Below are 23,787 nucleotides of genomic sequence, written 5' to 3'. Positions count from 1 at the left end.
CTGCTATAAACATTGGTGTGCAAATGTCCGTTTGAGTTTTTGCCCTTAATTCCTTTGAGAAGATTCCCAGCAACGGTATTGCTGGGTCGTATGGCAATTCTGTATTCAGCTTTTTGAGGAACCACCAAACTGCCTTCCACAGTGGTTGCACCATTTGACATTCCCACCAACAGTGGATAAGTGTGCCTCTTTCTCCGCATCCTCTCCAGCACTTGTCATTTTCTGTTTTGTTGATAATGGCCATTCTGGTGGGTGTGAGATGATATCTCATTGTGGTTTTGATTTGCATTTCTCTAATGGCCAGGGACATTGAGCATCTCTTCATGTGCCTTTTGGCCATTTGTATTTCCTCCTCTGAGAGGTGTCTATTCAAGTCTTTTTCCCATTTTGTAATTGGGTTGGCTGTCTTTTTGTTGTTGAGTTGAACAATCTCATTATAAATTCTGGATACTAGACCTTTATCTGATATGTCATTTCCAAATATTGTTTCCCATTGTGTAGGCTGTCTTTCTACTTTCTTGATGAAGTTCTTTGATGCACAAAAGTGTTTAATTTTGAGGAGTTCCCATTTATTTATTTCCTTCTTCAGTGCTCTTGCTTTAGGTTTAAGGTCCATAAAACCGCCTCCAATTGTAAGATTCATAAGATATCTCCCTACATTTTCCTCTAACTGTTTTATGGTCTTAGACCTAATGTTTAGATCTTTGATCCATTTTGAGTTAACTTTTGTGTAGGGTGTGAGATATGGGTCTTCTTTCATTCTTTTGCATGTGGATATCCAGTTCTCTAGGCACCATTTATTGAAGAGACTGTTCTGTCCCGGGTGAGTTGGCTTGACTGCCTTATCAAAGATCAAATGTCCATAGATGAGAGGGTCTATATCTGAGCACTCTATTCGATTCCATTGGTCGATATATCTATCTTTATGCCAATACCATGCTGTTTTGACCACTGTGGCTTCATAATATGCCTTAAAGTCAGGCAGTGCAAGACCTCCAGCTTCGTTTTTTTTCATCAAGATGTTTTTAGCAATTCGGGGCACTCTGCCCTTCCAGATCAATTTGCTTATTGGTTTTTCTATTTCTGAAAAATAAGTTGTAGGGATTTTGATTGGTATTGCATTGAATCTGTAAATTAATTTAGGTAGGATTGACATCTTAACTATATTTAGTCTTCCAATCCATGAACACGGTATGCCCTTCCATCTATTTAGGTCTTCTGTGATTTCTTTTAGCAGTTTTTTGTAGTTTACTTTATATAGGTTTTTGGTCTCTTTAGTTAAATTTATTCCTAGGTATTTTATTCTTTTAGTTGCAATTGTAAATGGGATTCGTTTCTTGATTTCCCCCTCCATTTGTTAATTGCTAGTGTATAGAAATGCTACAGATTTTTGAATGTTGATCTTGTAACCTGCTACTTTGCTGTACTCATTTATTAGCTCTAGTAGTTGTGTTGTGGATTTTTCCGGGTTTTCGACGTATAGTATCATATCGTCTGCAAACAGTGATAGTTTTACTTCTTCCTTTCCAATTTTGATGCCTTGTATTTCTTTTTCTTGTCTAATTGCTCTGGCTAGAACCTCCAACACAATGTTGAATAATAGTGGTGATAGTGGACATCCTTGTCTTGTTCCTGATCTTAGGGGGAAAGTTTTCAATTTTTCCCCATTGAGGATGATATTAGCTGTGGGTTTTTCATATATTCCCTTTATCATTTTAAGGAAGTTCCCTTGTATTCCTATCCTTTGAAGTGTTTTCGACAGGAAAGGATGTTGAATCTTGTCAAATGCCTTCTCTGCATCAATTGAGATGATCATGTGATTTTTCTGCTTTGATTTGTTGATGTGGTGTATTACATTAATTGATTTTCTTATGTTGAACCATTCTTGCATACCTGGGATGAATCCTACTTGGTCATGGTGTATAATTCTTTTAATGTGTTGTTGGATACGATTTGCTAGAATTTTATTGAGGATTTTTGCATCTATATTCATTAGAGAGATTGGTCTGTAGTTTTCTTTTTTTGTAATATCTTTGCCTGGTTTTGGTATGAGGGTGATGTTGGCTTCATAGAATGAATTAGGTAGTTTTCCCTCCACTTCGATTTTTTTGAAGAGTTTGAGGAAAGTTGGTACTAATTCTTTCTGGAATGTTTGATAGAATTCACATGTGAAGCCATCTGGTCCTGGACTTTTCTTTTTAGGAAGCTTTTGAATGACTGATTCAGTTTCTTTACTTGTGATTGGTTTGTTGAGGTCATCTATTTCTTCTTGAGTCAAAGTTGGTTGTTCATGTCTTTCCAGGAACCCGTCCATTTCCTCTAAATTGTTTTAATTATTAGCATAAAGTTGTTCATAGTATCCTGTTATTACCTCCTTTATTTCTGTGAGGTCAGTAGTTATGTCCCCTCTTCCATTTCTGATCTTCTTTATTTGCATCCTCTCTCTTCTTCTTTTTGTCAATTTTGCTAAGGGCCCATCAATCTTATTGATTTTCTCATAGAACCAACTTCTGGCCTTATTGATTTTCTCTATTGTTTTCATGTTTTCAATTTCATTTATTTCTGCTCTAATCTTTGTTATTTCTTTCCTTTTGCTGGCTTTGGGATTAGTTTGCTGTTCTTTCTCCAGTTCTTCCAAGTGGACAGTTAATTCCTGCATTTTTGCCTTTTCTTCTTTTCTGATATAGGCATTTAGGGCAATAAATTTCCCTCTTAGCACTGCCTTTGCTGCGTCCCATAAGTTTTGATATGTTGTGTTTTCATTTTCATTCGCCTCGAGGTATTTGCTAATTTCTCTAGCAATTTCTTCTTTGACCCACTCGTTGTTTAGGAGTGTGTTGTTGAGCCTCCACGTATTTGTGAATTTTTTGGCACTCCGCCTATTATTGATTTCCAACTTCATTCCTTTATGATCTGAGAAAGTGTTGTGTATGATTTCAATCTTTTTAAATTTGTTAAGACTTGCTTTGTGACCCAGCATATGGTCTATCTTTGAGAATGATCCATGAGCACTTGAGAAAAAGGTGTATCTTGCTGTTGTGGGATGTAATGTCCTATAAATGTCTGTTAAGTCTAGCTCATTTAAAGTAATATTCAGATTCTCTATTTCTTTATTGATCCTCTGTCTAGATGTTCTGTCCATTGATGAGAGTGGTGAGTTGAAGTCTCCAACTATTATGGTATATGAGTCTATTTCCCTTTTCAGTGTTTGCAGTGTATTCCTCACTTATTTTGGGGCATTCTGGTTCGGTGCATAAATATTTATGATTGTTATGTGTTCTTGTTTAATTGTTCCTTTTATTAGTATATAGTGTCCTTCTTTGTCTCTTTTAACTGTTTTACATTTGAAGTCTAATTTGTTGGATCTTAGTGTAGCCACTCCTGCTCTTTTCTGGTTGTTATTTGCATGAAATATCTTTTCCCAACCTTTCACTTTCAACCTATGTTATCTTTGGGTCTAAGATGTGTTTCCTGTAGACAGCATATAAAAGGATCCTGTTTTTTAATCCATTCTGCCAATCTATGTCTTTTGATTAGGGAATTCAGTCCATTAACATTTAGTGTTATTACTGTTTGGATAATATTTTCCTCTACCATTTTGCCTTTTGTATTATATATATCATATCTGACTTTCCTTCTTTCTACACTCTTCTCCATACCTCTCTCTTCTGTCTTTTTGTGTCTGACTCTAGTGCTCCCTTTGGTATTTCTTGCAGAGCTGGTCTCTTGGTCACAAATTCTCTCATTGACTTTTTGTCTGAGAATGTTTTAATTTCTCCCTCATTTTTGAAGGATAATTTTGCTGGATATAGGAGTCTTGGTTGGCAGTTTTTCTCTTTTAGTAATTTAAATGTATCATCCCACTGTCTTCTAGCTTCCATGGTTTCTGCTGAGAAGTCTACACATAGTCTTATTGGGTTTCCCTTGTATGTGATGGATTGTTTTTCTCTTGCTGCTTTCAAGATCCTCTCTTTCTCTTTGACCTCTGACATTCTAACTAGTAAGTGTCTTGGAGAACACCTATTTGGGTCTAATCTCTTTGGGGTGCGCTGCACTTCTTGGATCTGTAATTTTAGGTCTTTCATAAGAGTTGGGAAATTTTCAGTGAAAATTTCTTCCATTAGTTTTTCTCCTCCTTTTCCCTTCTCTTCTCCTTCTGGGACACCCACAACACGTATATTTGTGCGGTTCATATTGTCCTTGAGTTCCCTGATACCCTGTTCAAATTTTTCCATTCTTTTCCCGATAGTTTCTGTTTCTTTTTGGAATTCAGATGTTCCATCCTCCAAATCACTAATTCTATCTTCTGTCTCTTTAAATCTATCATTGTAGCTATCCATTGTTTTTTCCATCTTTTCTACTTTATCCTTCACTTCCATAAGTTCTGTGATTTGTTTTTTCAGATTTTCTATTTCTTCTTTATGTTCAGCCCATGTCTTCTTCATGTCCTCCCTCAATTTATCGATTTCATTTTTGAAGAGGTTTTCCATTTCTGATCGTATATTTAGCATTAGTTATCTCAGCTCTTGTGTCTCATTTGAACTATTGGTTTGTTCCTTTGACTGGGCCATATTCTCAATCTTCTGAGTGTGGACCGTTATCTTCTGCTGCTGGCGTCTGGGCATTTAGTTAGATTTCCCTGGGTGTCGGACCCAACAAGGTTGTAAGATTTTTCTGTGAAATCTCTGGGTTTTGTTTTTCTTATCCTGCCCAGTAGGTGGCGCTTGTGGCACACGTTTGTCTCACGTGTTTGGAAGGAATCCCCCCAGTCACCGATCTCCGCGGCCTGGGGATTTCTGATCCAATTCTCTCCGTTGGTTCGGGGGGCCGCACGTGGTGGAGGCATCAGCCGCCGCGGCTTGAGGGGACCCTGTGGCTGCAGCTGGCCCGGGGAATTCGCCACCGGACCAGGAAGTCACCCGCGGGGGAAGGGCGTCGGTCACCGGCCGCTGCGGCCTGGGGAATTCCCCACTGGACTAGGAAGCCGTCCGCGGGGGAGGACCACCGTGGCTTGGGTAATCCTCTGATCCGAGACTAGTAGCCGGACCAGGAAGCTGCCCGGAAAAGAGGGGCGCTGCTCGGCTTGGGAAGCTTGCCTCTCCGAGACTCTCAGCCGGCCCGGGGAGGAGGGAGGGAGGAGCTCCCGCCGCCACAGCTGCCGCTGCTCGGGAAATCGCGCGCCATTCAGGGATCTCACTGCAGCCGAGTCTTGCAGTCAGACTAGCCAGTCCAGACGGGTATGCTGTGTGTCCATTCCCTGCCGTGGCCCCGGGAGCTGTTCTGCTACTAGTTCACCTAGTAGTTGCTTTGGAGGAGGAACTAAGACGCACGTACCTTACTAAGCCGCCATCTTGGCCTCTTGTCTGTGTTTTTTGATTGGGAGTTTAATCCATTAACATTCCTGTTATTATTGTGAAGGTTATTTACTCCAAGCATTTTATCCTTTGGTTTTTATATATCATATCTTATTTTTGTGTTTTATTTTTTATCCTTTTAGTTACTCCTTACTGATAATCTTCATTTCTACATTCTCCTCCAAGCTTCTCTCTCCTGTCCTTTCCTTTTGCCGGACTCACTTTTAGTATTTCTTGTAGGGCAGGTCTCTTCTCAGAGTCTGTATCTGTGTGTCTCAGCTTTTGCTTATCTGTGAATATGTTAAATATGCCCTCATTTTCTGTAGGACAGTTTTGCCAGTAGAGAATTCTTGGCTGACAATTTTTTTGTTTTAGTATCTTAAATGTGTCATACCACTCACTAACTCCTCACCTCCATGGTTTCTGATGAGAAATTGACACTTAGTCTCATTGGGCATCCCTTGTATGTAATGAATCACTTTTGTCTAGCTGCTTTCAGGATCCTCTCTTCATCTTTGATATTTTTACATTCTGATTCGTTTGTATATTGGAGTAGGCCTGTTTTGATTCATTTGTTTTGTATCCATTGGTCCTGGATACCAATTCCTTTTTTAAGAGTAGGAAACTTCTTAACCATTATCTCCTCAAATATTCCTTCTGATCCTTTTCCCTTCTGTTCTTCTTCTGGGATGCAAACAACTTGAATGTTTGTGCACTTCATCTTGTCATTCAGTTCCCAAGGACCCTGCTTATTTTTTCTCATTCATTTTCTCTATCTGTTGTTTTTGTTGAATTCAGATATTCTGTTTTCTAGCTCAATAATCCTTTCTTTTGCCTGTTGAAATCTGCTATTTTGTGCTTCAAGTGTATTTTAAATTTCATCTGTTGTGCCTTTCATTCCCTTAAAATCTGTTATTTTTCTTTGCTTTCAGATTTTTCTTTTTGCTCATCCTGTGCCTTCTTAATATTCTTTATCTCTTTAGCCATGTTCTTGAATTGCTTTAGGAGATTTGTGTGAACATCTTTAGTAGTTAGTTTTTCCCAATTCTGTATCTCCTCTGACATTTTTATTTGTTCTTTTGACTGCTCCATATCTTCCTGACTCTTAATATGGTTTTTTTTTTGGCTGATGTCTGAGCATCAGTTATCTTGGTGAATTTACTCTGAAGTTTGGATTCTCTCTCTCTTGTTAAGGCTTTTGTTGATTATTGGTTTCTCTTAATGCTCTTTTTTGGCACTTGATTCATCATTATTATCCATCTAGGGCTCGGCCAGGGGCCATGAAGTGGGGGGTGTATACCAACTCCAGGGGATCTTAGGGTAAAGTTCAGGTAAAGATGCCTTAATTCCACTCCCTCAGGGTACACTTTACTGGCCTGCCCAGCGTATGGCCCTCTTCCCCCAAAAGCATTTTAGATGTCTTCCCAGAGGTGTGCTTTCCTTGCCTGTATTCATATTTAATAATCTCTCAGACCTTCTGGGTTTTGTGTTATACCTTAAAAACTCATGTTTTCTCATAATTTCATTTAATTTAAGTTTGTTATATAAGGAACTTAAGAGAAAAGAATGAAATAAAAAGATAACTGTCCATATCCACCCAGTTGGCTAATTTATTTTTTGTCAATGGATTAGAAATGCCTCTTTTATTATATTCCAAACTGCCATACCTATTTTGGTTTCTTTCTTGTGTTTCTGTGTTATTCCACTGATCTCTTTATATATACCAATGTCATACTTTGATTACTGTACGTTTACATTTGTTAATATCTTAAAGAGGTAATTTACCTTCATTAGTATTCCTTTTCAAGTATTTACTGTTTGTTTTTCCTCATAAACTTTAGAATTAGCTTATCTCATTCTTTAAGAAATTAAAATTCTATTATGTTTTATTGGGAGGGGGTTAAATTTAAATTTATAGATTGATGTAATAGAGTTAATATCTTTTTTATATTGAATCTGCCTGTACAAGAACTTGATATGCTTTTGTTTTACCCAAGATGTCTTTTTGTATTCTTCAATTTTAAGTTTTCTTCATAAAGAATCTAAATTTTAAACATTTCTTTATTTTTTTCCTAGGAATTTTATCTTCTTTTGTTGATATCATAAGTCAAATCTTGGCTTTGGTTGTTTATTAACTACTTTTTTTATATAAAAGGAGGATTTTTGGACATGAATTTGTTGCCAACCATCTTAGGTTCACTTATTCTTTGTATTATTATTAATTTTGTTCAGTTCTCTTCCATTTTATCTTCAGTATTGTCTTCATTTTCCATTTGTGTTTGGTTTATCAAATACCCTTAGACTATGGGAGGTATCTACATAAATGATTTGGAATACTTCAAGGTGAAAGATTTGTCCCTTCTCCCACATTTATTAATCCAGTTATTTGTTATATCAGTATGGACTCATGAATAATGGTACAGAGAGGTCAGATTTGAGGATTATTGAAGATAGAGCCCATATAACTTAGATTTGAATTTGGTTGAGGCTTAAGAGAGAATTGGGATGTTTATCAAGAATAATGCCTAAATTTTAAGCCTGAACAACTAAGTGGATGGTAATGCCATTCTCTAAAAAGAAAAAAAGTAAAACAGGATAGAGTAAATTGGGAGATGGGTGGGGTCAAAATCAGTAGTTCTAGTTTTGATATGTTAAATTTGTGATGTCAGTTAGATAACTAAATAAAAGTTTTAAAGTCATTTTTTATGTAATATTAAGAAAGTCTTCATTATATCTAAGGTATTAAAAATGCCTCTTCATTCTAATGATTTTACTTTGTTACCTAAGGATTTTTATATAATCCATTTAGAGTTCATTTAGTGTAGCAGCAAACTTTTTCTGAAATGGGCAATATACTAGATATTTTAGGCTTTGCAGACCATGTGTTGTCTCTGTCCCCTCATCATCTTTTTTCATACACTTTTCTCTCTTTTCCTCTTTGTTTTCTTCACCTTAAAAAGTATAAATACCTTTCTTATTTCTGCTACCTTTCTGTAGTACCTAACAAATACCTGTTGAATGAATGGATGATTAAGGTTCAGACCTGATTTTTTTTCTGTTACTGTTAGGATACCTGGCATCATTTTTATTAGCTTCTCAATCATAATCTAGAAAGAAAAAAAAAAATTCTGAAACAACATCATTGAAAACAGGTCTGATACAGCATGGTCACTACTATATATCATAAAGCAGGCAAAAGGTATTTTACATTCACAGAGGTATGATACATTATTGTCCTGTATCTATAATACTAGAAGATACAATTAAAAAAGCATTATTTGAGACTTGATTCTTCTTTTCCAGCAGAGGGCCCAGAAGTTGGTGTGGCACAGCTCTGGTGAAGAAATGCACCTTCTTAGAAAGGATTTTCTTTCATTAGCATCACAGTTCTAAGGACACTGTTCTTCATGAATAGCAGTTACAAAAGCATTTAAGACAAACAAACAAAACATTTGATTCATACAAAGAGTGCAGGCAAGCAGGACTCAACCTAACTAGTATTTTGCCAAATCTGTCTGTTTGAATGGTAAGAGCTCCAAGAAGAAAGAATAGACCAGGTAGCAATTAAAAGCTTCAGGCCACAACCAGAACACAGCATTTCAAACAGAAGCAGTAACCAAACACTGTCCATATTGAGATATTCAAGGATGCTTACATCAGTATTTTCTTATCTGCTCACTCATCCAGGAAGAAGGGGAAGTCAGTCTTTGTACTTTGTGTTCAACTCAGCCACTATGTTACAAAAATAACAAGCTGCCATGATAAAAAATAAGGCTTCCCTATCCAGCATCAGTTATTGTTCTAGTTTGCTAGCTGCTAGAATGCAGTATACCAGGAACAGAATGGCTTTTTAAAAGGGGAATTTAATGAGCTGCTAGTTTACAGTTCTAAGGCGGGAAAAATGTCCTAATTAAAATAAGTCTATAGGAATGTCCAATCAAAGGCATCCAGGGAAAGATGCCTTGGTTCAAGAAGGCCAGCAAAGTTCAGGGTTTCTCTCTGAAGTGAGAAGGCACATGGCAAACACAGTCAGGATTTCTCTCTCATCTGGAAAGGCACATGGCGAACATGGCATCATCTGCTAGCTTTCTCTCCTGGCTTCTTGTTTCATGAAGCTCCCAGGAGGTGTTTTCCTTCTTCATTTCCAAAGGTCACTGCCTGGTAGACTGCTTCTTGTGACTATGTCATTCTCTGCTGTCTCAGAATCTCCAGCTTTCGCCAAAATGTTTCCTCTTTTACAGGATTTCAGTAAATCAATCAAGACCCAAATGGGTGGAGACATGCCTCCACCTAATCCACTTTAAAAACCACTCTTGATTAAATCACATCTCCGGGGGGGGTGATCTAATTACAGTTTCGAGCACACAGTACTGACTGGGGATTAGAAGAAACGGCTGCTTTTACGGTTAGGATTAAAACATGGCTTTTCTAGGGTACATACATCATTTCAAACCAGCACAGTTATCTTCACTTCTGTACCACAAGCCAATAAACACTATAACCACATCCAAAGAACTTAAGAGGGCAAAGAAACCACATCTGATGTATTAGCTGGAATTACCACACTGTTCAGGCTGAGTTGTGGTTATTTTCCTGATATTCTGGTGTTTTCATCTAACTGTAACGATTTTAGTTCTAAATTATATGCATTCAAGGAATGTGTGACCATATTTGTAAATAAGTTCTGCTTGAAGATGGGTGGCCATCAACAGAGCATATGTTGTATAGGAGGTGCAAGCTTGCTGGTACAACAACTCTGTGTCAGTGTAAATCGCTCCTATGTCCCTTGTCTATCTCCATGTCCTAGACAGAATAATGTCACAGACCATTTTACCCCTTTGGCTGCTGGCGTTATTTGACTTCATTCTTCACTGATGGCATAGGGCTGTCTGTTGTTTTTGCACAAGGTGGTGTGAACAAAGCTCACTGTATCTGGTCTAATGGGAGCCTTGAGTACAGCAAGCAGAGTAACGTTTTTGCCAGATGATTGCCCCTTTTTCAAAGTGCATCGATATTAATGGACAGGCACACAGGTACAACGCTGTGGCAGGGAAAGGAGAAGGCCACCACAGGAAAGCCAGATCTGATTTGTAAGAACTGATTGTCTAGTTGTACATTTATTCAGTAGGATTTGTTTATTATCTTATCTCAAGTTTTGCATTATTTTTATCAAGATTTTGGGGCAACAGATGTTTTAGCTTATTCCATTCATGCACACTGGCACACATAGTTCATTAGTGTTAAACTGATAATTTGCCAGTTCAGAAGTGCTATTTGAATGAGTTTGATTTTATTTTCCAATCCAAATTAAGTGTGTTATTTTGTTCCAAATGACAGTCATCCTGCCTCTGAATCTTAATATGGATAAGGTACAGTTTTAGCATTAGATTGTAAAGTGGATGATATAAGCCCCTGTTCACTTTTCATATTTATTTCCCAAACTCTCTTTATTTTGCGTAGTCAGGAGCTATGCATTATACGTTCTTTGACAGTAGTGAGATATAAGATTTGAAGTTATTAATGGAAAAATATTTCAAATTGACTTTTATTTTGATACCTGTCTCAAGGGTTTCTACTCAACATATAGTTGTACTCTTTCCTAAATTTATTATAGGGAAAACATTCAGAGCAAAATTCAGCAAGCAGAAAATGCACGTGGAATAAATTCTAGAGGAAACCAGGTACATCCTTCCAAAATCTTCTCCCAGTGAAGTTCATAGGACACACTTAATTCTTCCAGGAATGAGTATGCCAGCACTTGTGAAGTGTTGCCTTTTGGGAAGCTCTCTGGAGCTTATCAATCCAGGGTTTTTATCAGGGGTCAATCATATAGGCACATTGTATCTGTATAACTGACCATAGTCATTGGAATTCCAGAATCCCAGAGGAAAGCAGGTGTTGAACATTAACCACATTATTTATAGAAACTATTACTGTGAGCCCTCTTGTCATTTAGGAAAAGTTTTGAATCAACGTAAGGAACTCTTTACCAGCCAGATTCCCCGATTACAGGGCCAACTTTGCATGCAAGCCTTTCTAATGATAGCAGTCTTAGTCCAACTATGTTAAGTCTTCTCTTCACAGTACCACAAGAGATTCTATTCCTTAGAGCAGTGTACCATAGTATTATTTGGGGTGAGAGAGGGAGACCAGTTTGGTTTTTGTTTTTGTTTTTTTTTGTGAAGTAACAAAGGACAAACTAGGAAAGAGCAAGTGGGAAATGTGACCCAGAAACCATTTTCTCAGGAAGAGCTAATTTTAGGAAAAAGTACATCTAGAATGAGAATCTGAAAATTGATTCCTTTAAAACAATTTAACCGTCAGACGTAAACCTTGCAACTCAGTTTGAACTACATTGATGTATACAGATTAAGACTTTGGTGAATTGAATCCTTACTCTGGCATCTGCTAGCTGTGTGATTCTGAGCAGTTTATTAACCTTCCTGGCTTTTTCTTTTGGGGCCTTCAACACTGCCTGGCACTTAGCAAGTGCTCATTGTGAGTTAAGTTTGCTGCTGCTGTAATTATTAGAGGAGTAAAATAAGGAGAGAAACTTTAGTAAATACAGAGGTTCTGATAGGGTATGTTGACAGTTAAGGTAAGGAGTAATGAGGCCTTAAGAAAAACTTTTGGTCACTTTATGGAGTAGAAAATTACATTGTAGATGTAGAATCGATAAGAATGAGTTCATTGTTATTAAAAGGTAATCCTCAATTACTACATTTTTCCTAAGAGAAAGGAAGGTTGTGAAGATTTTCAGAATATGGTTTTCAATGTTACTTTAAATTTTTAAGCAGTCTTTTAGTAAGTTGAACATTAATTGTTAGATAATCTAGTTTATTCTCTAAACAAGCTATTCATTATATTTGGAATATAATATCTAGATTTAAATAACATTTTTGGTCTCTTTTTTTCTCTCACCAGGAATTTTTGAGAGATATCTTCAATCTGCTGTTTTTGTTGCCTAGTTTAAAAGATCGACAACAGCCAAAGTGCAAATCACATTCTTCTAGAGCTGCTGCTTATGATTTGCTAGTTGAGATGGTAAAGGGATCTGTTGAGAACTATAGGCTAATCCACAACTGGGTTATGGCCCAACATATGCAATGTAAGCATTCTTCTTTTCCTTTAATCTTTAAAATTTTGTACAAAGAAGTGGGATTTTATAGGGAATTGTTTTTTAAAAAGTAGTCATATTTCATACACTTTAGCATTATAAACTATTGTTGCTAGAATGTTAATGAAGTTAAGAACTGAACATGAAGGAGTTTTTATATGTATTTGAAGTACTTTGGGATCCTTTGGAATAAATTTAGTGCCAAATAAAATCAAGTTTTGATGCTCATTTGAATATTTAAGGACCAATTTGATTTTAGTATGTATTCTTAAAGTCATCATGTGTTGTGTTTTGTGTGTGTTAACTAGATAACTTAGTGAAGGTAGTGTCCATTGATAAATGTAGAATACATTGAGTTTAATAGCTTGTTTGGATTGGAGGCACCTTTTCCTCCCTCTTTTTTTTTCAACAGCTCATGCACCTTATAAATGGGACTATTGGCCTCATGAGGATGTCCGTGCTGAATGTAGATTTGTTGGCTTGACTAATCTTGGAGCCACTTGTTACTTGGCTTCCACTATTCAGCAACTTTATATGATACCTGAGGCAAGACAGGCAGTCTTCACTGCTAAGGTATAGTTTTCTTTACTTCAGAATTAAAACTGTTAAACCAATTATAAAATTTTAAAATCTTGTTTATTTAAATTTAATAAAATATTTGAGAAAAGATTTGTGAATAGGAATTTGTATAATTGTGTTAACACATATACACGTGTATATTTTAATTGTTTTCAAACTTAAACAAAGTACTCCTATGATTGTAGTATAATATCTTTATTTCCTAAAGGAAAATACAGTTGTGGAACTGATACACTCAGACGTCTCTTGTATTTTCAAGAAAAATAAATATAAATTGTATTTATATAGGAAGAAACACAAAGCCTAAAACATAGTAGGGGAATATTAGCAGAACTACTGAACATATTTCTTTATATTAATCCCAAAGTAAATAAGATTGTGGATTTTGAGTGTTTTGATAGGCTCTGCTTCATGTTATTTTTGATCACTTGTTCTATATCTCATTCTTTCTTACCATGGGGATATTTTTTAGTTTGCCTCTTACATTGCTTTTAGATTTTCCAGGGAAGCTTCCTTTATGCTTGCACACTTAGGTTTGTGGTTTCCTCTTTCATGTCATCTTTATGTCTTGTTTTTTTTTTTTCCTTTTCCTAACAAAATATTTTGATGCTTTCTATACCTTCAATGAGTTCTTACTATGTTCATTTTGTTTCAAAGTCTCTGATTTACTGTATACTCAAGTGGGTTTGGGTTATTTCACAAGCATTTGCATTGATTTTTTTTTGTTTATCATCTTTATATGGTGCCATAATTAAGAATTTACTTACCATATGGAATTTTTTTTCATTTAAGCTTGTTGGGATCCATCAGCACAGTTTTATATAAATAGTTATTAACAAAGAAGAGTTGTTTTCAGTGATTTTTTTTTTTCCTGGCTGGTAACTTGTCTGTCCTCCTTAGTTTCTCATCTTCATATTAATTGATCAACTTTTAGCCATTAGCACTGTCAGAAATTAATATGTAGCAACAGAAAGAATAATCAGGTATAATAATTGTTGGTGGAGCTCATAAATGGTTTTTTGGTTAAAAACTAAATTTTTACTTGTCTCTACTTAGAAAATACTTTTTTAAAGAACAGAATTTGATATAACTTTGAGGTTCTCTAGTCTAATGAGCATCTGATACTTTAGATGAACACTTGATTCTTTTTTTTCTGATGTTCATATTAAAGCAAGGCACATTTTATTTATTTATTTTTTTGCATGTGCAGGCACCGGGAATCAAACCCAGGTCTCTGGCATGACAGGCGAGAACTCTACCTGCTGAGCCACTGTGGCCCGCCCAAGACACTGATTCTTTTTTTTTGGGTGGGGTAGGGGAGGGGGTGGTGTATGGTCCGGAAATCGAACCCGGGTCTTCTGCTTGGAAGGCAAGCATTCTACCACTGAACTACCCGTGCACCCTTAACATATATGTATTATTACTATTACTTTTTTTTTTGCATGAGCAGGCACTGGAAATTGAACCCAGGTCTCTGGCATAACAGGCGAGAATTCTGCCACTGCACCACCATCACCTGCCCCATATATTTTTTTAAAGAAGTAAATACTTATATATGTAGGATATATTTAATCATCAGTTGCGCATTAAGTAACATTTCCTTGATTTTACTCAATTTTAACGAATTCAGGCATTTCTATTCTTCAACTAATGCTTTATTTTCTGGTGATGAAAATATAAACTAGGTCTTTATTTCTGACTGTTTTTGCATTCTTTTTTTAAGTATATATTAAAGAAGTTTTAGGTTTACAGAAAAACCATGCAGAAAGTACAATGTGATTGTATTCTGAATTAATAATTTGAATGAATCGGATGTTATTTTACATGAATATTCTCAAATTATCGAGGAATATTAAGCATCCCATATGCCAGGAGTATACTACAGTTATTTTTGTCAATTTTTTTTAGTTCCTTTTACTCACTTCCTTTTGCACTTAATGTCATATAAATTTGTAGATCATGTAATTTTGTAGATATTGAACAGATCTGTTTTAGCCCTTATCTTCTGTGCCCAACTTGATTACAAGCTCCTAGACGGAAGAGCCATGTTACTTGACTCCCCACATTACGTACCATAGCAACAAAATTGGCAGACATAACTACAGTATACTCCTGAAACATGGGAGGCTTAATATTCTATGAGGATAGCAGAGTTTCTTAAAAGCTCTTGACAATTAGTAATTTGTAGTGGGGATAATATCTACTTTATAGATTTATTTTAATACTTGAATGAGAGAGAGAGTATATTTAATAAGGGTCTGGCATAAATCCGGGAGTCTCCTGTAAGGCTGGTATTCAGGGTGAGTAAGTGTAGCCAGATTTCTAAATCTCAGTTATTGGTATTTGAATATTCAGAGTGTTTTCAAATTTGTTGGCCAGTTTTCCTCTTCCATGTTTATGGTCTGCTGTTTTTGAAAAAGTTACAATATTAATAGATGTCAATGGAGCATTTATTAATATCTCAAATGTATTTTTTATTTTATGGATTTATTTGTGGGGAGGGGGTGACAGTGTTGCATACCTAAGGTGTTTGCATTCAAGTATCTCATTCATCTGTTTCCGACAGTGACAGGTATATATAAAGAAAAATGTATTCCAATTTTTTAATGGTATCCTTTCTAAAAAAAAGAATAGAATGTGTCAGTATTTTTCCTATATGTAGCTAAAATAATGAAAACAGATACAGTAATAGGCACATTTTGTTAATTTCTGTGCTAAAATATTTAATTTGCCGCCATCAGCATGATTTAATGTTTTCCTAATTTCCAGTATTCAGAAGATATGAAGCACAAGACCACACTTCTGGAGCTTCAAAAAATGTTTACATATTTAATGGTATGTTTGAAATTTGTATGGAAAACTAATTAGATATGCCATAGAATTAAATGAAATTCATTTGCAGTGACTTTGTCCCGGCTATATACTCTTATATTTCAAGTTGAATTTATCTGTCCTTGTCATAGTGACTTCCATCACGTTAGTCATCTACATTCTGTTAATTTGTTCATTGAAGAGTCCTTTGTATCTGATCCTTTTCCTATCCTCAGGGTCATCCCCATTTATGCCTAGAGCTTTCTGACTAATTTCTCTTTGTCCCTCTTAACTAGCACCTGCAAACTATAAAAGCTGTCAATCTTAAGATGATAGAAAACACATCTTATAATATTACTCCCCTAATTAAAGCTTCATTTCATTATGAACAGATAGTGTTCCTCATCAGCATAGCACATGTATTCTGTGATCTTGCCCTACCCATCAACCTTCTTTCTTATCCCTTCCCGTTTGTGGCTTCATCCTAGAGTAATTATAAGCCCTTTGAAGCCTGTCACCCCGTTGCTTTACAGTTTCTGCAGTTTTTTTCTCTCTCTACCTGGCGCATTCTTTTCTCAATCCTCTTCTCTATTTTCTTCTTATTGTTAATCTTCAAGGGTCAGCTCGGTTTTTACCACCTTTCACAGAGCATAGATTTCAGACTCAGCAGAGTGTTTCTAAGTTACCATTTCTCTTTGTTTTTCCAAATACTTGTATTGAAGTTGTCTCACTTATTTGAATCTTGAAGACGGAGATTGTCATATTTATTCCTATAGTCTCACCTTCTAATAATCAGTAAACACTGAATAAGCAATCTTTTAAACAAAGTTTAAAAATTTGCTATTTTACTAGTCATTCTATTTTTAATTTCCTTTTGAAAGAATCAGAACAAACCATTTGAACTGACAAATCAGTAGTTTTTTTAAAAGAGAGTTCTGTAGAAAAATTTTTTTTGGTTGCAAAGGTTTTATGTTTTTCTTCACAATACAAATTTGAGTCCTTTGAATTCCAAAATCTTTCCTAGAAATTCCTAGACCTAAAAAATATAAATTCCTTTACTTAAGGTAATTTAAGCTGGACCTTTTAAGCTGAAAATGCCATGAAAACTGAACAAAAAATGAAATAGATAGGGGAGCAATTAAAAATTTTCCTTGTGGATTTACTACCTGTTTTTTATGGTGGTGGTGGTTTTCGTTGTTCGTTTATTTAAAACTTTGTGTAATTTTCTTATTTTTGAAATTGGGATTTTCAATTTGATTGTTTTATTCCTTCCCCTCCCCCCCCTTTTCCTTTATAGGAGAGTGAATGCAAAGCATATAATCCTAGACCTTTCTGTAAAACATACACCATGGATAAGCAGCCACTGAATACTGGGGAGCAGAAAGATATGACAGAGTTTTTTACTGATCTGATAACCAAAATTGAAGAGATGTCTCCAGAACTGGTTAGTACCTAAACTCTGAAGAGTTTTTTTTGAAATTTGTATAGATTTGCCATGTTTTAATTACCTACTTTGTTTTATTTTAAAGAAAAATACAGTCAAAAGTTTGTTTGGAGGTGTAATTACAAACAATGTTGTATCCTTGGTAAGTATTCTACCTGTTCTTTGCTTTCTGGAGATGCTTTTATATGTTTTAGCTTATTATTAAAGTACTAATTTTTGACTGTTGATTAATCAGGATTGTGAACACGTTAGTCAGACTGCTGAAGAGTTTTATACTGTGAGGTGCCAGGTGGCTGATATGAAGAATATTTATGTGAGTAATGTTGTACATCTTGCTGTGCTCTTCAAGTAAGAATTAAGATTGAATTTTGCTCCAACAAATTTAATTTTTGCCCAAGAAATTTTAAATACAAAAAAATGACTTAGGGGAAAATTTTTAAACACTTGGCCATTTCAAACTCCATTAAGATTATTAGAGTAGCTTATAAATATGAGGAAAGAATTTTTTTTGGTAAAATTGAGAATTTACCTTTTTTAAAAAAAATTGCTTTTCCATTGTGCATTCTGTCAAAATTGTAATTACTTACTGCCTTTTGTGTTTGTAAATGCTGTGAATAATATGAAACTTTTACCTGTGATTTTATAAACAGGAATCTCTTGATGAAGTTACTATTAAAGACACTTTAGAAGGTGACAACATGTATACTTGTTCCCATTGCGGAAAGAAAGTGCGAGCTGAAAAAAGGTATGCTGCTTGAGAATATATCACCTTGCTAAATCATTAGAAGGAGGAGGAAGATAAACTAAAGATAAAGATTTATGAAAATTATGTTTTAAGTCAGGATTAGCTCAGTGTCTTGCAGCAGCTTTTCATTGAGTTGTTCAGTGAACTTAGAATTGCTTTTGATGTATTAGGAGCTGGAAGTGGAAATCACTGAACTTACAAAGTGGATTTTTAGGGGCAGAAACATGGAAATGAAGATTATTTTCATCATTATATTTATTTACTCTCATGTCTATCTTTAATTACTCATTAAAAGTTAATAATAATAGTAGCTAACACCCACCTATTATTTTTTATTTGTCAAGCACTGCTTTCAGAGCTTTTATGTGATTTAAATCCCTTTATCCTCATAATTGTCTTTTGCAGTGGGTATTATTATCTTCATTTTACAAGTGAGGATATGGAGGCATAGGAAGGGTAAAGAATGCCCAGTGTTGGTTCTTAAGATAGCAATACAAATAAGCATATTTCAAGGAGATAGATAATCTGGCTGAATTTGAGTTAGTCTTGGGCCATCTAGGTAGAGAGGTCCTGTAGACAGTTGGCTGTTATTCCTGGACCTCGGAAAGATGTCTGAGATGGGATCTGATTTGGGTGTTAGTGAGCTATTGAGTTAAATGAACTATGTAGTTCAAGCTTTGTCTTCCTTCTATGTGTATTTTTCTTTGTCACTCTTATATATCACTGGTTATATTTTGGTACATTAATCATAAATGTTCTTCTGTCTTTTAAACTTCTTAGTTGGGTTTCTCTCTTTCTTTGAAGATAATAGCTTGATATCTTCATTTGCTTTACTCTAGTGCATGCCAAACATTTTATAGTTTTTTTAAAATCAAATTTTATTTTTTTTGTGATTCACATTCATATTGATTTGGGCTTTCTTTAATTTCTGAAGTACTTGTCCTTTTTTTCAAAGAGTGTTCTTATAGATTAAAAAAATAATTATAGGTTGGTGAAGTTTTCCACCCCTAAATTTTGGGAGATTTTTTTTTTTTTTTATAATTTTAATTGTTCACGTATTTACTAAGGTCTTTCTTATTGCTTAGCACTATGCTATTCCCTCTGGACTATGGTAAAAAAAAAAACTACTTGTGAACTGAAAACATGCTTGTTCTAGTTTGCTAGCTGCTGGAATGCAATATACCAGAAATGGAGTGGCTTTTAAAAAGGGGAATTTAGTAAGTTGCTAGTTTACAGTTCTAAGGCCAAGAAAATGTCCCAGTTAAAACAAGTCTCTAGAAATGTCCAATCAGATGCATCCAGGGAAAGATACCTTGGTTCAAGGAGGCCAATGAAGTCCAGGGTCTCTCTCTCAAGTGAAAAGGCACTTGGCGAACATAGTCACAGTTTCTCTCTCAGCTGGAAGGGCACATGGCAAGCACAACGTCAAGTGCTAGCTTTCTCTCCTGGCTTCCTGTTTCATGAAGCTCCCCGGGAGGAATTTTCCTTTTTCATCTCCAAAGGTCACTGGCTCGTGGACTCTCTGGTTTGTGGTGCTGCAGCATTCTCTGTTCTCTCCAAATCTCTCTCATTCTCCAAAATGTTTCTCTTTCATAGGACTCAAGAAACTTATCAAGACCCACCCAAATGGGTAGAGACATGTCGTCACCTAATCCATTAGGTGATGACATTTAATCAAGTCATTTAACAATGACTCTTGATTAAATCACATCTCCAGGGTGATGATCTGATTACCGTTTCAAACATACAACACTGAATTAGGGATTAGAAGAAACAGCTGCCTTTACAAAATGAGATTAGGATTAAAACATGGCTTTTCTAGGGTCTGTACATCATTTCAAACCAGCACAATGCTGAATCTCCAAAGTGAGAAGTTCTTCCTATTTTCTTAAAAACCATTAGATCACAAGTTTAGGGCAGGGTAGTTGGGTAAAGATGATTAAATTCTACAGGTGAACCTTGAATGACAAGTAGAAATTGGATTTAAAGAGCAACTTATGCAGTTAGTTACTAGAAGCAAAGGTGTATAGAAATAGAAATGAACTTTGATCTGCAAGAAACCAGGGATTAGTCCAGCCTGCATAGAATAGACGGTTTGAATTGACTGGCATTAGAAAATAAGATAGGTTACATGCTAATGGCATCACATTTGGGGGTTATCTGCATAATTGATTGAAATCTTCAGAACTTCTGCCTGATAAAGAACATAGCTGTTGGAAAGGTCCAAAACCTAAGCCACCCTAAAGGTGCACAAGAAAAGCAATAGAAGGAAAGCAAGGAATATGAGAAAATCGGGATAGGATGGTGACTTAGGAACTGGAGAGGAGAAATTGAAGAAAAAGGTATTCAATTGTCTTAGTCCACAGAAATGAAAGATAATAACAGCTGAGTAAAAGCACTGGGTTTTTCAAGACAGTAGTTTAGTGGTATGTTTTGTTAGGTTCTAAGAGTAGAAACAAGATTGTCATGATATGTGGCTTCAAGTATAGACCATTCATTGTAGAAATTCGGCAATAAACAATAGCAAAGAAGGCAAGATAAAAACGCTTTGGAATCAAAGGTTTTTTTCTAGGTGAACGAGATCTCAGCATGTTTTGAGGTGGAGTATTAACAGTCATCATACACTAAGCTTTTAAAATGCTTAAGGAATGGTATTCTTTTTCTCAATCTCAAGGAACAGTCAGATGGTAGACTGCAAGAGAAAAAAGTTGTAGGTGGACATAGATGAAAGGATAGCTGTGAAAGCAGTTGTAGGGAAAAGACAAATTCTTATCTGAAAAGAGTTGGATTAGAATGGGAGTTAGGAGCTTATACAGAGCTACTGTAGAGAAATATAATGAGAAGTAGGAAAAGATAATTGAGAAAGCTGAGTGAAGTTCTTTGGAGAGTCGCTAGTTGGAATAAATAAGTTCTTGGAATAAATTTGTCATTCTTGAACCTCTCCTTTTTGAACTTTGCTCTTCTTTTGGCTAATTTGATTCTGTTGTTTCTGAGATGACTGTCTCATCTACCCAGGCTTACTAGTTATTCAGTCCTTTGTGCTGATTGGAGGAGCAAATAAAATATTCATTATCATCAACAGGATCATCTTCTACTTCTGTCCTCCAACCTCTGTTTTTTTTTCAGTTTGTCCGTTCTTCCTGAGTAATTTAATTTTCCACCATAACCTAAATTTTCTGCTAACATGCTAATGATTCAAATATCATCTTACCTCACTCAGAATGCTTTGCTGTGATCTATGTTACTTGGGTGTCATAGACTCAGTAGTTCTATAATGTAAACTCCAGTGTCTCCAGATCTGTTTGTCTTATATTTCCTGGTAATGGGTTCCACTGCCCACCACCAGTTCTTTAGTGAGTCTTCAAAGCTCTAACTTCACACATCGTGGCCTTTGTTATGTGATTCATGTCTACTTCTGTAACTTCATCATTTGCTGGTTTCCCAAACACTCTGTAATATTGAATTTTTAAACATATTTCCTCTGTTCATAACATCTTTCCTCTTCTTCCTTGTATTCCTGAATTCCTTTTCTTTTTTAAAAACTGAGCTATTCATTTAAACAGATCTCCTATTGAACCCTTATGTACAATGGAAAATTATTCCCTAAAATTTATATATTTTTCATAAATACATGCTTTTGTTTTGTTTTGTTTTTTTAACCATGAGCTAGGAATATGCTTTGCCGTAAGATTTGGGTAGCCAGTTGATTTCCTGTAGTACCAGTACCAGTAGGAGTAACAGTAGTAGTAATAGTAGAGTAGGCAACACTTATTGAATGCTATCTATTTGCTAGGCAGTGTTCTAAGTGTAGTATGGGATAGGCACTATAATCCCCATTTTATAAATTGGAAATTAAACTCAGAGAGGTTAAATAACTTGCTTAGGGTCATGCATTTAGTAAGTAATAAATCCAGATTTTGCAATTCTGGTTAACAAAAATAATTACTTAATTCCTGTTATTTCTTGAGGGGGGAAAATCACACTCTGACTAAAGATCCCCTCAATTTTATAGTATGATATGGCTACTTTTCATGCTTCCATGGCACTCTTTGCACGTATTTTCATCTTGCTGTTTACCACAGTCTGCTGTATTATTGAATTACTTTTCTTATCTAGATACTGAAAAACTTTCAGAATGGAAAAACTTATATAAGAGGGGTATGTATATTATTTATATAGGTGCAATTTAGAGTGCTATTTTATTTACTCTAAATTGAATATAGAAATAGGGGTAGTATGAATATGAATGAAACCAACTAAAGTATTTTTTTGAAAGGCAATTTTTAACAAATATTTTCTGTGTTTTTGTCCTCTAGGGCATGTTTTAAGAAATTGCCTCGCATTCTGAGTTTCAATACTATGCGGTATACATTCAATATGGTTACTATGATGAAGGAGAAAGTGAACACGCACTTTTCCTTCCCGTTGCGTTTGGATATGACACCCTATACAGAAGATTATCTTATGGGAAAAAGCGATAGGAAAGAAGGTAATTTTCTCCCTCATTCTTTTCCCTCATTTTACGTTTACTGTAAGCCTCCATAATTAGATAGTTATAATTATAAAGTTGTATCAGCGAAGTATTTAATGAAAAAAATACATGGTTCCTAGGAAGAAGAGTGTTCCTAAAAGACAGTAAGTCACATTCAGTCAGACAATAATTATTTTGTATCTATTATGACTGTATTTGAGGCACTATACGAGGCATTTGGGACATAGTTGTAAAGAAAATAAACATGGTGTCTGCCATTGTGGAGCTTGAGTCTAGTGGAGAAGTCTTACATTGAATAAGAAATTGCAAGCATAATATACTTTCTAACAGGACGCTGAATATATCGTGGGCCTTGGAAAATTAGGGAGCATTTTCATGTGAAGGTGACATTTAGGCAGAGATACGCATCTTGAGAAAGAGTAAGATTGAGAGGGAGAGAGAAGCTCTGAGAGAGTGGGAGGGAGGGTGATGAGAAGGGCAGAAGGTGATGGCCATATCATTTATTGGTTTATAAGCTATTTTAATAATTTTGATTTTTATTCAATGTGAAATCATTGAAAGGTTTAGTCAGGAAAGTGACATGACCATATGGACATTTGGAAAAGGTGGTTATGACTACAGTGTAAGGAATAGATTAGTGGATAATGAAAGGTATGTTGATGGGACTTGGTTGAATGAATGAATGGATCCAATAAAAATTTATTGAGATCTATTCAATATTCTTTTAATCTTAGAGTGATGGGAATACACTGAGAACAAAGTAAGGCCTCTGCTTGCACTAGGCAAGAAAGAAGAGAAGGAGTTAAAAATAACTCTCAGGTTTCTGGCTTGGGCAGCTGGGTGAATAGTGGGGCCACTATTCTAAGAAATCTTGAAAAAAAAAAAAAAGAGGGAATATGGTCGGCAGTATTGAATAAAAGAAGCTGAAGTTCCATTAACAATAGAACTGAAAATAATCTTGTGTGTGTAGGAGGTCTTTGGTTATCTTTGTAAGAGAGCAGTTCCATCTGGCTGCTGTAATGGAAAGGCAGATTGCAGTGAGTTAAAATGGCACTTGGTTTATAAGTTATTTTTTGTATTTCCATTAAATTTTTTTTATTTCCATAATCCAATGAATGTCAAGCTTAATAAGTGCTTTATAAGTGCTTCAAAGCCCGTAGTGATGGCAGAAATTTTTGTCAAGGAAAAAGAATTTGTTGGTCTATAAGTGATCCATTCAGAATCATATCCTGTCATTGACTACAT

General features: G+C 35.5%; 1 protein-coding gene across 7 annotated transcripts in view; it reads left to right on the top strand.

Moving 5' to 3' along the window:
- USP34 (ubiquitin specific peptidase 34) overlaps positions 1-23,787 on the top strand; it is a 318,270-nt gene that overhangs the window by 243,028 nt on the left and 51,455 nt on the right. For all 7 annotated transcript variants that reach the window (XM_077134328.1, XM_077134324.1, XM_077134325.1 and 4 more), the window contains 8 exons: positions 12,279-12,462; positions 12,884-13,044; positions 15,820-15,885; positions 17,159-17,305; positions 17,391-17,447; positions 17,541-17,618; positions 17,956-18,050; positions 22,367-22,539. In XM_077134328.1, the coding sequence (XP_076990443.1) occupies positions 12,279-12,462; positions 12,884-13,044; positions 15,820-15,885; positions 17,159-17,305; positions 17,391-17,447; positions 17,541-17,618; positions 17,956-18,050; positions 22,367-22,539 (961 nt within the window). The remainder of the gene's footprint in view (positions 1-12,278; positions 12,463-12,883; positions 13,045-15,819; positions 15,886-17,158; positions 17,306-17,390; positions 17,448-17,540; positions 17,619-17,955; positions 18,051-22,366; positions 22,540-23,787) is intronic.

This window comes from Tamandua tetradactyla, chromosome 17 (genome assembly GCF_023851605.1).
Source record: "Tamandua tetradactyla isolate mTamTet1 chromosome 17, mTamTet1.pri, whole genome shotgun sequence".
In the NCBI taxonomy this organism is placed as follows: domain Eukaryota; kingdom Metazoa; phylum Chordata; class Mammalia; order Pilosa; family Myrmecophagidae; genus Tamandua; species Tamandua tetradactyla.
The sequence above is the reverse complement of the archived record's forward strand: the minus strand, read 5'-3'. Positions and strand labels throughout refer to the sequence as shown.